The sequence below is a fragment of the Pan troglodytes genome, chromosome 3 (genome assembly GCF_028858775.2).
Source record: "Pan troglodytes isolate AG18354 chromosome 3, NHGRI_mPanTro3-v2.0_pri, whole genome shotgun sequence".
Classification (NCBI taxonomy): Eukaryota; Metazoa; Chordata; class Mammalia; order Primates; family Hominidae; genus Pan; species Pan troglodytes.
The window spans coordinates 143,587,442-143,606,179 of record NC_072401.2 but is presented as its reverse complement, the minus strand read 5'-3'; the positions used below and the strand labels follow the sequence as shown (position 1 = coordinate 143,606,179).

Sequence of the window (18,738 nt, the reverse complement as noted above, 5' to 3'; positions counted from 1 at the left end):
CATATCCTTTGCCCACTTTTTGATGGGGTTGTTTTTTTCTTGTAAATTTGTTTGAGTTCATTGTAGATTCTGGATATTAGCCCTTTGTCAGATGAGTAGGTTGCAAAAATGTTCTCCCATTTTGTAGGTTGCCTGTTCACTCTGATGGTAGTTTCTTTTGCTGTGCAGAAGCTCTTTAGTTTAATTAGATCCCATTTGTCAATTTTGGCTTTTGTTGCCATTGCTTTTGGTGTTTTAGACATGAAGTCCTTGCCCGTGCCTATGTCCTGAATGGTAATGCCTAGGTTTTCTTCTAGGGTTTTTATGGTTTTAGGTCAAACGTTTAAGTCTTTAATCCATCTTGAATTAATTTTTGTATAAGGTGTAAGGAAGGGATCCAGTTTCAGCTTTCTACATATGGCTAGCCAGTTTTCCCAGAACCATTTATTAAATAGGGAATCCTTTCCCCATTGCTTGTTTTTGTCAGGTTTGTCAAAGATCAGATAGTTGTAGATAGGTGGCATTATTTCTGAGGGCTCTGTTCTGTTCCATTGATCTATATCTCTGTTTTGGTACCAGTATCATGCTGTTTTGGTCACTGTAGCCTTGTAGTATAGTTTGAAGTCAGGTAGCGTGATGCCTCCAGCTTTGTTCTTTTGGCTTAGGATTGACTTGACGATGCAAGCTCTTTTTTGGTTCCATATGAACTTTAAAGTAGTTTTTTCCAATTCTATGAAGAAAGTCATTGGTATCTTGATGGGGATGTCATTGAATCTGTAAATTACCTTGGGCAGTATGGCCATTTTCACAATATTGATTCTTCCTGCCCATGAGCATGGAATGTTCTTCCATTTCTTTGTAAGGGATGATTAAATTTTAAGAGCGATTTTGTATATAGATTTACCTGCCTTTAGGTTTGTCCTTGATATCTTAATGAACTGTTTCTCAGATAGTCATATCTTATACTTCACTTGTTTGCCAAGCTTTCTCCCTCTTTTACAAGGTCCTAAATTCCCTTACCACCACCTGCCTCTTCAAGACACTTTCTCCCTTTTTTACAGGCCCTACATTTCTTTACCCCTACCTGCCACTTCAAGGCACTTTGACATCTCCTTCCACCTCACCCTGCCTCATCCTCCATGATCCAGTCATATTAAACTCTTCTGAGAACTCACCTGGTGCTTTTCATTCCTGAGCTTTCAAAGCTTTCCCCATGCCCAAACTTCACATCATCTGGGGTGCCTTCCCTGGTCATCCAGGCTAAGGCTGTGAGTGTGAGACCAATGTGGTCACACACGGCCTCTCACTCAGCAGAGCCCTGTGCTCTGAGATTAATGCTCTGAGTTGCCATCCTGAAATTCCGAATAACTTTATCTTTGCATTTGTGTTTTGTCAGTGAAGTCCAATAGGGTGATGAAGCCTGTACCCGGGCCTTGGAGGCTTGCCTCACTTGCAGTTCTGCAGGGTTCTCCAGTGCCTGCCCGACCTTCCATCTTCACGCCAGCCCAATGATCACTTCCCACCCCCACCTACCAACATGCCTGGGTGCCAGTGTAGAAGAGCCAGGGTGAGGCTGACTGCCTTTGAGGCTCTGTACTCACGTAGCCCCACATCCAAGGGAGTATGGCAAAAAAGAGTAAATAAAAAGCACCCTCCGGGCATGGTGGCTCACACCTGTAATCCCAGCACTTTGGGAGGCTGAGGTGGGTGGATAACAAGGTCAGGAGATCCAGACCATCCTGGCTAACACGGTGAAACCCCGTCTCTACTAAAAAATATTAAAAATTAGCCAGACGTGGTGGCAGGCACCTGTAGTCCCTGCTACTCAGGACGCTGAGGCAGGAGAATGGCGTGAACCTGGGAGGTGGAGCTAGCAGTGAGCGGAGATCGCACCACTGCACTCCAGCCTGGGCGACAGAACAAACAAACATTAAAAAAATAAACAAACAAAAAACACCCTGACAGGTCTGGAGCAACACCACTGAGGGAAAAAGGAAAAAATCTCATTTACTGCTTTTTGAATAGGTCCTCCTGTTTTTATTTTTTACTGGATTCTGTCATTTACATTGTCACACTTTCTGCAAGGCTTGCAATGACAAGGGCCCATAGGCATCATAGGAAGTAATGTGAATGAATCAAGCGAAGTGGACAGAAGCCAGAGCAAAGTAGAGAGTATATGTTCCTCCAAAAGGGGGTCACTGCTCCAGCCCCAGCCAGTCATTTCCATGGAGAACATGGACCTAAAGTTGTCATCCCTTCTGATTTTTCAAATAAATCTGAATGTTTATATAAAATATCTCACTTTTTTTTAAGGTTAAAAATTGCTAAAACGTGATAAATGCCAAATAAAATTTGTAGGCCATATAAGACTGGTCTATAGGCCACTATTTTGAAACCTTTGAATCTCTGATTTATTGCACATGCCATCTTAAATGTCATTTCCCCTGTTAGACTTGGCTCTATAAGAAAATATGCCAAGTGTTTGTGATTTGTTCTTGAATCTCCAGAACCTAACATAATTCGTAGCAAATAATAGAGGCCCAATATTGTGGACTGAAGGCCTAGTCATGTGGATCTACCATTGCTGTTGACACTTTTGAGGTTTTCTTGATATTAGTAAGTGAATATTGTTCAACATTTATGCAGAGATACTAATATTCTCAGAATTTATATTCAACATTAGACAATTATTTCAGTGGTTTTAATAGTTATAACAAGTCTTTTATTTTATAAAATACAAACATACAAGTACCAAAGAATCTTTTTCACTAGAGGGCTTAAATATTAATATTTTGAATTTCATAAATTTCTACATATGAATATTGAGAATTTCATTGGAAAAAGATCAATGAATGAAGCTTTAAAAAATTAATAGTTCTCCAGCTAAAACAACTTTTTTTTTTTTTTTTTTTGAGACAGAGATTCACTCTTGTTGCCCAGGCTGGAATGCAATGGTGCGATCTCGGCTCACCACAACCTCCGTCCCCCAGATTCAAGTGATTCTCCCACCTCAGCCTCCCAACCAGCTGGGATTACAGGCATGCGCCACTATGCCCAATTAATTTTTTGCATTTTTAGTAGAGACGGGGTTTCTCCATGTTGGTCAGGCTGGTCTCAAACTCCCGACCTCAGGTGATCTGCCTACCTTGGCCTCCCAACTAGAGTATACTTACAAATTTTAAAAAAACTTAAATAATCAAAATATGCCATGTAAAGTACATTTTTATTGTAAGCCTAGAATTTCAATAACATTTTTGCATTATGACATTTTAAAATATCTGTTCTTACCAGAAAACTAATGCTGTTTTCCTTAAAAATTGTACAGTGAATTATGAAGTAACAGAGTAACATGGGACTCAGAGCCAGGATCTTGGCAAGTCCACAATTTGGTACTTATTTGGCTTCATGGCCTTTGTCAAGTCATTTACATTCTCTGCGTCTCACATCCTGTTTTGGTAAAATAATGTACAAAGTTTTAAGGTCTCTTCCAGTTCCAAAGTTTTATGGTAATAAAAAGGATGCCACGTTTTTAAAGGTGATATTAATTTTTTTCAGTCATTCAACATATTTTAATTATCTACTATGTGCTAGGCACTGTTTTAGACCCTGAGGACTACAAAAATAAACAGAAAAGATAAAACACTGGCTCTCCTGAAGTTTATGCTCTAGTAGCAAAGAGACAATAAAAAGTAACACAAGAAATAGGGCCATTGCATGGTATAGTAATGGTGACAGAGGCTGTAGAAAAAAATATAGAGCAATGTAAAAGGGTTTTGATGGAATGTTGTAGGGTAGAGATTGCAGTTTAGTGGAGTCGGCGATGTAGGTCTCATTTAAAAGCTGATGCTTGAGCAAAGACACAGGAGGTGAGACAGTGAGCCATGTGACTATCTAGGGAAAGGATATATTGGTCATAGAAAATAGCTATTACAGCAACCTTGAAGCATAAATGTCCCTACCATATTCAGGAAACAACAAGGAAGCCAGTTTGGATCAAATAAGGATAATGATGGTAGGAGAGTAGAAGGTGACATTAAACAGGTAACTTAGGGGAAGGATCATGTAGAGGCTTTGTGTAAATGTTGTTTTTACTCTGAGAAAAATGGGGAGCAATTAGAGAGTTTTGAACAAGAGGATTAACCTGATTTGACTTAGATATTAACACCTAGGCGGCTGTTGTGTTGAGATTAAACTATACATGAAGAGGGTAAAACCAGATATAGGCAGTTAGAACATGAATACAGTTGTCAAGGTGAGGCATGATGAGCTTGGACGAAGAAGATGACAAGTGGAGGTGATGAAAAGTAGTGAGATTCTGTACCTATTTTTAGGGTAAGACATTTGAAATGTTAAATTTGACATGGAGATATCAAGTTTGCAGTTACATATAAGAATAGAGTTCAGGAGACATATTCAGGCTAAAGACATTAATTTGGAAATTGTTATTATGTAGATGGTACTTAAAGACACGAGACTGAATAATAACAGCAGGGATTGAGTGTACAGAGAAAGGGGAAATAACCTATAGATTATATATACTTGAGGACATTTCAGTGTTGATATGTCAGAAATAAGTGAAGGAACCAGCAACAAAGTTGGTCAAGAGATGGCCAGCGAGGTAGGAGGAATACAAAGAGAATATGCTATCCTGAAAGCCGGGATTAGAAAATAGGTCAAATAAAATGAGGACTAAGAGATGGCTTTGGATTTAGCAGTATGGATGTCTTTGATGACGAGAGTAGCCTTACTAGAATGGGTAGGAATTAAGTAGAGTGGGTTAAAAGAAAGAGGAAGTAAAGGAAGTAGAGACAACCTGTATAGACAACTCTTTTGAGAAGTTTCATTGTGAAAGGAAATGGAGAAATAAAGTATAGGAGCTATAAAGGGAATTAGGGTCAAAACAGTGATATTTGTTTCAAGATGAGGAGATAACAGCATGTTTGTTTTCTGACAAGAATGATCCAGTTAAAAAGGAAATATTGATAATGTGGGAGGAAGGGAGAGAATTGCTAGAGTGACACTCTTAAGTAGGTGAGAGAGGATGAGATCTGGTGTACCAACAGAGGAGATGGTCTGAGCTAGACAACAGTTCATCCTCAGAAATAGGACAGAAGGAAGAGCATAAAGAATCAATGCTGGTAGGAGGGCAAGTGCAAAGTATTATGTAGAAATTACTTTGTTTATTTGAATTGTTTTAACATAGAAGCTCATATTTATGGATTACTTGATATGTGGTAAAAAAATTAAATATTGACTGCATTAACTCATTTAATTCTTACAACACTATAGAAGTAATTCTACAAAATTAAAGGATGAAGAAGTAGAGAGTTGAAGTGACCTGTGCACAGCCTGGGTTCTAACCCTGGTGGTCTGGCTCCAGAGCCTGCCCTCTTAGCGTCTATGATGCATTGCCTCTGCTCTCTCCAAGAAAAAAAAAAAAACCTTCTCCAATCTTATTCTCTACAAACATATTCGCTAGCACCCTTTTAACAAAATGTTGAGTTGTTTCAGGCACAAACTTGTGATGCTATATGATAACTTCATGAAAATCAGTCCCTTAGGTATATCTTAAAGGCTTACTGTGGAATCATATGCAGAAATTAAGAATTCATAATTACATCGAAAAATTACTTAACTTTCTCATAAATATGGTGATGTTCACACCCACAGAGAAACTGAGATAGAGGAAAAGGGAGATGATAGCTCTCATCCAGGAACTTTAGGGCATGTAATATTTTTGTTTTTTTTTTTTTTTGTAAACAAAGTTTCACTCTTGTTGCCCAGGCTGGAGTGCAATGGTGCAATCTTGGCTCACTACAACCTCCACCTCCCGGGTTCAAGCAATTCTCCTGCCTCAGCCTCCTGAGTAGCTGGGATTACAGGCATGCGCCACCATGCCCATCTAATTTTGTATTTTCAGTAGAGACGAGGTTTCTCCACATTGGTCAGGCTGGTCTCGAACTCCCACCCTCAGGTGATCCGCCTGCCTCGGCCTCCCAAAGTGCTGGGATTACAGGCATGAGCCACCATGCTCAGCTGTAGGGCATGTGATTATTGAATGAAATGGCCTAAGAAATGTACTGTTTACATTGTTTGGTTACTTGACTGCTTACTCAGCATTTATAAGTTAAATCTATGGACACGAGGCCCTATTGTGTTTGCAGAATTTTGTTTTTAAACTGGTGCAACTACACAATTCATGCATATAGCAAAATTGCACTTGTATAAACTTATGCTCCAAAAAATTGATGTACTATATTCCATGGTCTTGAACATTACTAGGAAACTTCTATGTTCACCTAGTTTACTTCACCTACATTCACCTAGTAAAAATGTTGCACCTCGTCACTTCTCTGATTGCCTGTACTCTGATAAGGATTCAGTCAACTCAGTATCCACTGCCTCTCTTCTCAACCTTAGATGCTGGCCAATATTTAAATGACAGGAGCTCACTGATGTAGACATATTGATAATTTCAGGTTGCTCAAAGACCTATGACCTATGCAGCTTATTCTTAAATACCCAGCCTGTTTGAGGGCCAGAATCCTGAGATTACAGTTTATTTAAGGCCAAAAGGCAACAAAATAAGCCCAGTGAATGTGGGTGTGTGACTCCTCCAGTCAACACATAACCTGAATTTAAAACTTTTGTGCTACAACAAATACAAGGCTTGTTTGATTAATGGATTTGGTTCCTGGAAACTGTCTTAGCAGAATTTACTTTAGGCTTTCAATTTTGTGCTACGAAATAAGAAGTTTAACCAGGATATCAGTTGTTGCATTTCCTTTGCTATTTTCCTAAGAGCAAGACTGGAAAGTTTTATGACACTGTGTTCTCAGGCTGGCAGGGTTTAAACAAACAAGGTTCCCTGGACATGAGGGAAGGTTGCCTTTGTTCTTGTCATAGCCGTTTGTCTTGGGTTGAGCAGTACAGTCATTTCTCATACATGTGGAAGGTGCTAAGATCAGTCATTTACCTTGGATCATAGTTCAGTGGACATTACACTGATTACATTTTAAGATACATGTTTGTTCTTTATGTGAATGTCCTTAGGGCCTTTGAGGCTGCCCTGAGATAGAGGCAAGGGAAAGTACATTCACTTGCTACCTTCCTCTCAGGGTTAATATAAACCTTGTTTCTTCATTCACCCTGTCTGATACACATTGTTTCTGATTTGACCTTGCTTCTTAGCTCTTGCCCTATTCACATATCCTCTGCACCGTCCTTTATCCCCACCCCTATCGACCTCCATTCCCTATCCCTACCATGGTGACTGCCTATACCTAGACTCCCATTTGGTTTTATTCCATGGCTTCAGCTTAACATTTACTTCTGTTTTATTCCTGCCTTCTCCAAATCACTGAGTGATCTCAGTCATTTATTTCCTCTCTTCCAGTACCCCCTGTTTCTCGCTCTGGTCAGTTTATGCATCTGTTTATTAGATTTGTCATTACAAAACCAAACACTCCTCTCAGTCTCTATTCCTACAAAGCCTCACTGTGGGTGTCTACTACCTGCAGTCCAGGCAGACTTCCCTGGGCACTTTCCACATGTGACTTCCTTTAAGTTTGCAGTAAATGCTGCAGCCATGAGTGAACACAGTCTTCCCACCATAGATGGACTCTCTTGCCTCTAAACTCTCTCTCTTCTAAAACTCGTTTGGTCACTGTCCCAACTTTTGTAGCTCTTATCATACCGCCTTATACTGTAGGTATTCCATTGTACTTCTTACCTTTCCTTCTCGATTTTAGCTCCTTGAAGGAGGGGGCATGAGTTAAAAATATTAGTATCACCCACAGCACCTCACATAGAAGACACTATCTTTGTCCAATGAATGAGTCCATTTCTCATGATGTCATGAAAAAGGAGGGGGGGAGCAATGATATAAGAAAGACACATTAGCATTTATTAAAAGAAGACAAATAAAAATAGATTTCTCAATTCCTGTATCAGAGACAGGCAGTAGATTATAAAGACAGGAAGAGGGTCAGGAAGGCTTGGTTGGAGAAGGACATTCTGAGTGGCCTGGAAAACATTCGAAGCAGCCAAGTTTCCACAGGTGCTTTTCTTTTCCTGATTACTCTTCTATTATCTGGAATTAGCCTAGTTTCTAGGCCCTGTGCCCCTAGGATATGTCCAGGTATTTAGAGGCCTCCTATGGGCAGATGTCTAGGGTCTATGACCAAAGTTGGCGACGTGTATTATGCCCATACAAAGGAATTTACCTATAAAGTGTCTGCAGAAGAAACCTTATTATTAGTTGATCCCTTCACATTATTAATGTTCACACTGCAAAATTGTGCCTGAAAGACAAGAACTTCACTCACAGAGGCACATAGGTACCCTTATTTGGGTTGATGTAAGGCATAGGCCCTTCAAAGTCAATAAAAATTTTATAAGCAGGAAATAACCAGCCCCCAACCATGAACTGGTCACCATTTCTGTACTACCTGGGGTTCAGGCATAGATGAAAACCCCTACTGGCTGTAAGTTTGGTCTGTGTTCACTTCATGACCTTGGGAATTTTATTGCCCCCCTTAATGGCCATTCTAATTGCTTGGCTTCACAGTTCATCATCTTGTTACCTTAAGAGAATCCTAAGAGCTGGCTCATTTCTTCTGTTATCTCTTTGCATAAAGTTTAATGCATGTGCAATCTTTTTACTTTTCCTTTTTTCTGTGTCTGAAAGGTTGCGATAACAGAAATAACAATAGCTACAAGCTTTTATGAAGTTAATTATTTTAAATGAGCAAAGAAGACCAAGCACCTGAGAAGAGAATGGCTCAGAAATTGTAAAGAAAGTGTGATGCTCTGCTACAGTTGGTTGATATTTGGCTCTTTTATTTTTCTCCTGAGTAACATAAGAGTGATTGAGCTCAGAGGACGTGAACATCCTGCACAGGAAATAGATGATGTGTGTAGGAGGTGAGGGGGGCACCCAGCAGCCGTTCTCTGAATCCTTCAGTGAGCTTCCCTTGAATATGCCGGAGAAGCAAGTAGAGGGCTGGAAAACAGAGGCTGTGCTTGGATGGCTCCCAACACACTTCACAAAGCTCAGGAAAAGCTCAGCTAAGCCACATGCATTTTATGTTTTCCCGAGGAAAGACTCTTGTTGGTCTCAGGGTTAAGGAGTCTCAGCAAGTTCTTATAGACACACTAAAACATTCACTTAGTATTTCCCTCTGTCATGGAAAGGAGCCCAGGGAATAAAATCACACTTAGTGCCTGCGAGGCTAGTTGGCTCAGGGCAGAGATAGCGGGGCAGTGACTATATTGTGGGGCACCCTTAGCTCCCCAGCTTCACTAGGTTTATAAAAAAGGTATGTGTGTGTGTGTGTGTGTGTGTGTGTGTGTGTATAAAAGTACGAAATCCTGAAATACACACATCCACTCTTCTGAGTTTAGTTTTTTCAAGTTTCAACTAAGATTGTGTGTATGTATGTGTGCACACAGGTATATATATGTGTATATACATACACACACACACACACATATATATATATTTATATATGAATGAATACTACCTTCATCTTTATCAGGAGGACCAAATAAACACCATGTAAACTGTAAGGTATGGAGAGACATAAAGGTGAGGGGCAAGTGACAAGTCTGAAAACTGTCAAGAGCTGAAGCTTGGGTTTTTTTTAATTTTCCCCAAAACATATTTTAAAGCAAAAAACTAAAGCATTTATTTTTCCTTTGTGAGAATGATTTGGGATGTTCATTGGAGCAAAAAGGCCATTTATGAACTGACTTTGGCTTTGCTTTGGCCTGTCGTAGCCACTGTGTTTATTTCAGAACCTGAGATTTACAATGACTGCATATTAACAGAGAAGAAAACCTGGAGTCATTGGCATTGGAATTTTCCAGTACAATTTTCCATTATCTGCTCAACTTAAATTGTTTCTTTTCTAGAAAAAAATGTATTTTTAGCTTTTTCACTTATGTTCCTCCATAGAAGGCTTACTACTATTTTAAAGACATATTACCTTGCTCACAAACTTGTAATTTTCTCATTCATAATTAATGCTTTCCAATATTGTCATTGTCCTGAAATTTTAGCCATAAAAAGTATATATAATTATGCAAAATAGAGACACTGGAATATTGTTAGTATCAGAAGTATGTAACACTGTTCCTAGGTTTAGAATGTTGTGTGTTCCTTTTTTCCTGGGTTTCCACTTCCAATCTAGTGAAACTGGAAACCAGACTTGTTTTGGTGTTGTTTTTTTGGTCATCTGATTGTAATTTATAATTAAGAATCAACTGGTTAAATAAGTGAAGATGGAAGTGAATAAAGCAACTATCCTTATGCTAATGAGAAAATCTGCAAAGTTTTCTCCTTTAAATACTTTTTAGAGAAACAAATATTTAATTAGAATTGTCACTTAATGTCTTGCAAGAAAACAAATGTGGTCACTTAAGTTATTTTTAAAATTTTCTAACTAGAAAAATCATATAAAGTATTGACCAGTTGATTCAGTATAGTACCATGCAAGATGCTTAAACAATAAGTACATGCTGTTTGGGAACTATACAACTGCGTACAAAGTAAAAATCAGTTACTTGAATGCAGTAAGTGCAAAGTAGTTCTGCTTCAGCCTGATTAAGCAGCGCCACCTACTGCACAGAAGATGTATTTTATGTTTGGGAATTCTCTAGTAGAAACAAATCTCTACAGAGCTAAGCACAGAACAAAAGCAGTTTTCAGTCTGTTATCGTTTAAAATTTACATCTGGGTTAATTTATTGAAGTTTTTTCTAGTGTTTCCCTGTGTCTATTAGTCTACCCATTCATATTGAGAACAACAATTAAATGGAGAGAACAGGAGATAAAAATGCAAATATGAAAAAATAGGAATATAGGATATTCATTCTTGGTATCTATTGATGTATCTCTTATTATGAAAAAAAAATTCAGTATACCTCCATTTTCCCTTTTACACATGACAATGACATAAGAATCAACAGTTAACCAATGCTTGTTTAAATTGAACCATTGTTCACATTTTATTCTAGGCTGCCTATAAGTTTGTCCAATATTAAATGATCATGCATTAATAGGGCTCTGTTGCATTCCTCTTTCTTTATGCTTTTTATCTTCATAATAGCATGTACATCTACAATATTTTTAAAATAATAATTTCTAACATTCTAATGTATTTTACATTATGGCATCACATAGGCATTTCATAGAGTATTAATAAGAATGTATCTTTTTATTATGTTGGGACCATTAATTATTCTTTCAACCCTTTGGGTTTATTTCATCTAGTCTATTATACCACAACATAAAATAAATAAGTGACAGTAGACATGGTACGATAGTGATTGTGATTCTTTTTATTATTCCCTGCCACTCTTTCAAGGTCTTAACTGATTATTTACCACTCACATTACTCACAATGATGCTTGCACTTTTATGATGAGGAGATCATATCATTTCAGTTCCTGCTTTATAATTAATTTCGCAGCATGCACTCATTCATATCAAATCGTATTTGTCACCCATTAATTTATTTATATATTAATGGAATGTCACACGGTCAAGAATTTATGATAGTTAACATTTGCCAGGGCTTTGATCTCCAAGTTAACTGAAACAGAACATAAATTGTTTCTATATCATACCAAAGTCATAATTATATAATTGATGCCTGTTAGAAATCTAGACATACAAATAGCACAAATGGTCTCAATTTTGCATCCTCATTTGAAGAACAGCTATTTGAATCCCAAATACTACCCAAAACTTGACTTACTTATACCTGTCTATATCTTTAAAACTTTTTATATTTATCGTAACTTTTCTCATTCAATTAAAACTTATTGAATATTTACTATATGCTAGGCACTATGCTAGGTTCTAGTGATTCGGTGATTAAAAAATGAATTCCTTGCCCTCAGTGAGTTATCTTTCTTGCAGAGGAAAATGGTGAGTAGTGTGTGAGTAGTCCTGGGACAGGAAGATACAGGCACAAAAGGAAGTCAGCTCAACCCAATCTTCATGGAATAGGGAAGTGTAGTAAGGGGGAAATGAAGGAAGACTTCCTGGAGAAGAGAAATCCTGAATTGAGTTTGCAGAAGAGATAAAGCATTTGTCAGGAAGATAAGTAGAAAAAGAGTGTTCCAGGAGAGGAGATAGGATTTGCAAAGACATTGAGATGAGAGAACAAGATAAGTTTAAGGAAATACATGAGGTTCAATTCACCTGAGACTCAAGACAGCAAATAAACTTCTGAAAAATGAGATTAGACAAATAGGCAAAGTTTAGATAATGGAGAATCTTTCATGAGTTTGAACTTTATTTATTTATGAATGCTTTAGTGTTTTTTTTTTCAAAATATTTTAAGAAGTGAGGAGTGAGTGGTACAATCAGATACAAACTGATTAGAAATGTTTCTGGCAACACTATTGAGAAGGGAATTCAGTAGAGTGTGACTGGAGGAAGGGAGATGGGTTAGGGAGTAGTCCAGGAAGGAATCCAAGGGAGAGCAATAAACAACGATGGGCATGGACAAGGAGAAGATGCATATTGATGGACTGTTAACAGTAGTAGAACTAATTTAATGACCAAGTTAATGTGAAAACTGCAAAAGAGGAAGTCCAGTAAAACTTCTGTTTCCAGTATGAGAAAGATTTGATGGCACCACTCACTAAGATACAGGTAGTGCACAGATTAGAGATGAGCAGAGAAGAGAGATCTGCTGCAAATGTGTTAAATGCATCCACTTGGAGAGGTCCGATGGGTGGCTGCTTATGGACATTGTGGAGTTCAGGGGAGAGATTTAAATTAGAGATCTTCAGCTCTAATCTTTGTGAATCCTTAAGAATATGTCTAACTTACTGAAAAATTAAAAATAAGTTGGAAGTTGGTTCTGCATTATATTCCAAGACCTTCCTTCATCTATTGCACTGTTCTTACACCCCCTTCCCCCAGAGGACTGGTATGAACAGTTGTATCCCCTCATCCTTACCCTGAAGGACTGCATGGGAGAAGTGGTGAACCGAGCCAAGCAGTCCCTGACGTTTGTGCTCCTTCAGGAACTTGCGTACAGCTTGCCCCAGTGTCTGATGCTGACGCTAAGAAGAGACATCGTCTTCAGCCAAGCAGTAGGTGCCTGTTGTTATTGTTAGTACAAAACAATGCCGGATTGTTAACACCCTATCCTTGATGATGAATAGAATTCTTATTGGGACAGCTTTATTTTTAAAAAGATCCTTAAAGTTTTGGTATCCCATGTTTCTTATTCACGATAAATATCAGCTGAATATCCTAAGCAAAGAGTTTATGAGACCTTAAGTATTTATTTCTGAAAAGAAATGGCCAAGTCTCTAAAATGTAAATTCTGCTTCACAGGGCATGAAGTCCGTGAAGGAAGTGGTCATCATCTTTGTATTATGCTCTGGGATCTACATAAGTGTAAGGGAAGGGACTGTTGACTTGCACTCCAGGTGACAAGCTAGGACTTGGCAAAGGGGATCTGTTTGCAGTCGCTTATTTGTACAGCTCCCCCATGAATCCTGAGACAGGATTTCACAATTATCTCTTATTTTGTTTTTAAAATAAGTTTTCAGGGCAGTAAGGCTCGAATAGGAGGTTTGACAGGGCCACCTTCTTTGCCTACACCCAACATGATTCATAATGCCAAGGCCTGCCTCCATCACGGTGGGTGTGCTGGTGCCTTCCTTCTCCCCACCTGCCTCCATCCTCATGGCTGAGTTTTATAGACAGGACATATGGAGAGAAAGAAAAAGAAGACTTCTCTTTCTAAACATTCTGGGAAAAGGGAATGTTTTAACCAAACTGTCGCTTTCCCCCACTATTTCATGAATGGTCCAGTGGCACATGAAGCTAACCAGGTGTCGGAAAATATGTTCTGCCTTATACATACATGTTTCGTCATTGTGTTCTTTTAATGACCCTGTGAAATGATTATTATCGCCTCTATTTTACATGTACAAAAAATAGTAAGATTTGGAAGTGCTTAAGTGTTTATGAATTTACTGTTAGAAATGGTAGACATAAGATTTGAAGACCTATCAACCTTACTCCTGTCCATGTTCTTTTTCCCTTTGCACTTCTACCTTCCCCAAGACTTTTATACACAGCAATTCTAGATCAAAGACTGTCAACTTGTTTTACTGTGCCTACCAAATAGTTGTAGTTTTGTTATACATACCTGAGAATCAAATCTGTGATGCCTCAGAAGTCTTAAAATATTTCAAAATAAAACAAATACGTTTGCTAACTGCAGTAAATCTCATCAATATTTTTTTTTCAGCTTGCCGGATTGGTTTGTGGTTTTATCATCAAATTACAGACAAGTCTGTATGACCCAGGCTTCCTACAGCAGCTTCACACAGTGGGGTTGATAGTACAATATGAAGGACTGCTAAGTACATACAGTGAGTATTGCTTTAGTACAAGTTAAAATCACATTTCTATTCAGAAGGACATTTAATCCAGAAATTTTTCAAGAAAACATAAAAATAAGTAAACCTTTATTGTGCCAAGTTTTACAAAAATAATATAACTTTCAGTTTTTTGCATTCACCTTGTAACTTACTTTTGCCTCCTATTATGCTTTGAAAATGGAATTATAGATTATTTCAGAGTGGACTCCTGAGGAGCCATCTGGCTTTTTTAATATAAAAGGCTCTGTGCCAACATAGTTGCAATGACTGGATTTTAAAGTCTCAACCCTGTAATGTCTAGAACTGCACTGTTCAATATAGTAGCCTTGTGTGACTTTTGGGTACTTGAAATGTGTCTAGTCCAAATCAATAAGTACTAGATATGCATACCAGATTTCAAAAACTAGTTTTAAAAGATATTTTATATTGATAATTAATAATTTCATATTAATTTACAATTGAAATGGTATTTTGGATATACTGGATTAAGTAAAATATATTATTAAAATTAATTCTACCTTTTTAATTTCACTCTTTTAAAAAATGACTACCAGGAAATTTAAAATTATATATGTGGCTCACATATTTCTGTTAGAGAGTGCTGATCTGGAATCTTAATGATCTCCCTGTCAGGCTTCATTTGTTAATGTATGGAGATGCAAAACTAGCATGAACCTGGGTCAGTGATGATAAATTCAGCTACCTCTGTTATTTCTAGACAACAGATATCAGTCCTGCCAGTAGAAAGAAAGGTACACAAATCACAAAGGGGTTAAAACCTCTCTCCAGCCTCACAGCAAATGTCCACGTTCTTCCTTCCCTCAAAGGGTAGATTGACTTCTGAAGTCCATTGAAATGGTTCTCATTTCACTAAGAAACACCTTCAGCCTCTGAGGAAAAGTGTCTAGAGTAGGTTCACTGCATTCAGAAACTCATTCAATAAAATGCTAGAACAAATTCCAGCAGGGAGGCATAGTAGCTAGTGACATTTTCCTCAAATGTTTGTTTGTAGCTAAGTGCCTTTTCTATTGTTTAGGCGATGAAATTGGAATGCTAGAGGACATGGCCGTTGGCATTTCCGATTTAAAGAAAGTCGCATTTAAAATAATTGAAGCCAAATCCAATGATGTGTTGCCAGTTATAACAGGAAGACGGTAAGCAGTGCTCACTTCCTGAAGACCAGGCTTTGTTAGACATGTCGTGTTAACTCCTGTCAGAGGAGGCAAGGAGAATTCAGGTTTGATTTGGGAATATTTCTTTTGTTTTTTTTCTTTTCCTTTTTGGTAAGAAATACACATGGATGATATGATAGGGGACAATCTCAAAAAACTCCTGGAAGTCTCATGAATGTTTTAAATTGTAGTGAGTTGAGTATGGCAGTACTCTCCCACAAAATACAAGAAATTCAAAATAATAGCCTGCATGAGAACATTTTTCTCCTTATTACTATCTCATCCAAAGCTCTGGGTGTTTTTACTTTTGCGGGAATTGTTCAGTTAATAGACTCATAATTCTTGAAATGACTTTAAATTAAATTCAGTTAAAAGCAGCAACATTTTAGAAAATATATATTTCTGTGTCAGGGGAATATACCACCATTTTTCTTAATTATTTTTGACAACTCACTCTCAGACTGTGAGATTTCCGAGAAGGGTTTTCAATAAATAGCTTCAAAGGTCAGTGTATGATAGGCAAAATGTCAGAAATAATTAAGAAAAATGATGGTGTGTAGAACAGACCTCCAATAGAAGAGGTACATCTTATAGTAAGTTGTCTCAATCAGAGGTCCAAACTATTCCGGTGTTAGTGCTTTTAATTGCTGCATGAGGATATTTAAAATTTGAAACATTCTGGGGTCATGTTCAAAACATATGAACATACAAAAGGGAGAGCCTTTTCATGCTAGAGAGAGATGCAAAACACACTGAGTATAAAGTTCAAAGTAAACTTGTTTTCCTGTTGATAGTAAACATATAATAATTATTTTAAATGTTATGAAGGATACCCAGAACCACATAGTTGACTGAAAGGTGACTTTCTTACTCACAAAAAAACCCACATCCTCAGAAACTACATATTTACCTAGAATTAATGCTTAACTTGCCATTCATTTGGGAGAAATAGAATAAAATTGCTCATACTCACACCTGAAAAACAGTACAATTCTATATTTCTCTCAAGTTTACTATCAAAAGTGAAGCAGTAATACTTATATCACAATGTTTAAGGGAAGCTTACCAGGCCATTTAGTGTAGGCAGAGTATAGCATGCTTTTTCTGAGGAAGTTCTTCAAACAGTATTGAAACTCAAAAGTGATTATGCAGGTAGGGGCGTGACTCCTAGAATGACGAAGTGAGCAGCTTAGCACACCCTCTCTCCAAAAGGAATATTACAACTGGAAATAACAATCCAAAACAACCATTTTAGGATAAACAGAATAAATTGGATGCACACCACAAATTCAGAAGTACTTATTTGTGAGAAACTGCTGAACATTGGGCAGCATCAGTAGGAGTCTGTGGCATTTTGCTGAGGGCTGCTCCCATCAACCCTGGCCCTGTGAACACAATTTCCTAGGGCAAGGCCATTAACACCAGCAACTTCACTAACAGAGGGGGCTGACTTGACTTGGATTGGAGTAGGAAATAGCACAGTCCTGAAAGTTGTCAGAAACGGTGGTTTAGATTAGCAAGTCTAACTTATAATCACATCGAAAAGAATAGGTATAAACTTGACAAAGTTAGTCTGAATGTTGTACACAGAAGACACAAAATATTGCTGAGAGAAATTAATAGGATCCACTAAATGGAGAGACAGCCTGTGTTCATGGATTAGAAGACTCAATATTGTTTAGTAATTCTCCATAATTGATCTATAGATTCATTGCAATCGCTATCTAAATCTCTGTAGTCTTTTTGCAGAAATTGGCAAGCCTAACCTAAAATTTATATGTAAATGCAAAGGACCCAGACATTTTGTAAAAGAAGAACAAAATGGAAAAACTTACACTTTCTGACTTCACAAATTACTACAAAACTATAATAGTCAAGACAATGTAGTATTAGCATAAGTGTATACATGTAGATTAATAGAACAAAATTTACTGTCCAGAAATAAACTATTATCTTTAAAGCCAATTGATTTTGAACAAAGCTGCCAAGGTAATTCAATGGAGAATGGAGAATCTTTTCAAAAAATGATGCTGGGACAATTGGTTTATCTATATGGAAAGAGAAGAATTTACACATATACAAATATTAGCTCACAATAGATTGTAGATCTAAATGTAAGAGCTAAAACTGTGAAACTTCTAGAAGAAAACTCAGAAGGAAATATTTGTAAGTTGGGTTTAGGTAATGAGTTCTATATATATACATATGTATACGTGTATATATATGTATATATATAGAACTCATATATACGTATATATGTATATATACATATGTGTGTGTGTGTGTGTATATATATATATATATATATACTTTAAATTCTAGGCTACATGTGCACAATGTGCAGGTTTGTTACCTGTGTATACATCTGCCATGTTGGTGTGCTGAACCCATTAACTCGTCATTTACATTAGGTATATCTCCTAATGCTATCCCTCTCCCTTCCCCGCACCCCACGACAGACTCCAATGTATGATGTACCCCATCCTGTGTCCAAGTGTTCTCATTGTTCAGTTCCCACCTATGAGTGAGAACATGCAGTGTTTGGTTTTCTGTCCTTGCAATAGTTTGCTCTGAATGATGGTTTCCACCTTCATCCATATCCCTACAAAGGACATGAACTCATCCTTTTTATGGCTGCATAGTATTCCATGGTGTATATGTGACACATTTTCTTAATGCATTCTATCATTGATGGACATTTGGGTTGGTTCCAAGTCTTTGCTATTGTGAATAGTGCCGCAACAAACGTACATGTGCATATGTCTTTATAGCAGCATGATTTATAATCCTTTACATACCCAGTAATGGGATGGCTGGGTCAAATGGTATTTCTAGTTCTAGATCCCTGAGGAATCGCCACACTGTCTTCCACAATGGTTGAACTAGTTTACAGTCCCACCAACAGTATAAAAGTGTTCCTATTTCCCCACATCCTCTCCAGCACCTGTTGTTTCCTGACATTTTAATGATCGCCATTCTAACTGGCTTGAGATGGTATCTCATTTTGGTTTTGATTTGCATTTCTCTGATGGCCAGTGATGATGAGCATATTTTCGTGTGTCTGTTGGCTGCATAAATGTCTTCTTTTGAGAAGTGTCTGTTCATATCCTTTGCCCACTTTTTGATGGAGTTGTTTGATTTTTTTCTTGTAAATTTGTTTAAGTTCTTGT

The 18,738-nt window shown here is 37.6% G+C and overlaps 1 protein-coding gene across 23 annotated transcripts in view; it reads left to right on the top strand.

The window, feature by feature from the left end:
- Window positions 1–18,738, top strand: part of INPP4B (inositol polyphosphate-4-phosphatase type II B) — an 811,274-nt gene that overhangs the window by 699,015 nt on the left and 93,521 nt on the right. For 22 of the 23 annotated variants that reach the window (XM_001142120.7, XM_024356306.3, XM_054683404.2 and 19 more), the window contains 3 exons: window positions 12,919–13,091; window positions 14,264–14,387; window positions 15,433–15,550. In XM_001142120.7, coding sequence (XP_001142120.2) covers window positions 12,919–13,091; window positions 14,264–14,387; window positions 15,433–15,550 — 415 coding nt within the window. Of the gene's footprint in view, window positions 1–2,898; window positions 3,167–12,918; window positions 13,092–14,263; window positions 14,388–15,432; window positions 15,551–18,738 lie in introns of those variants that run through there. The other variant, XM_054683405.2, reaches the window with a different exon arrangement.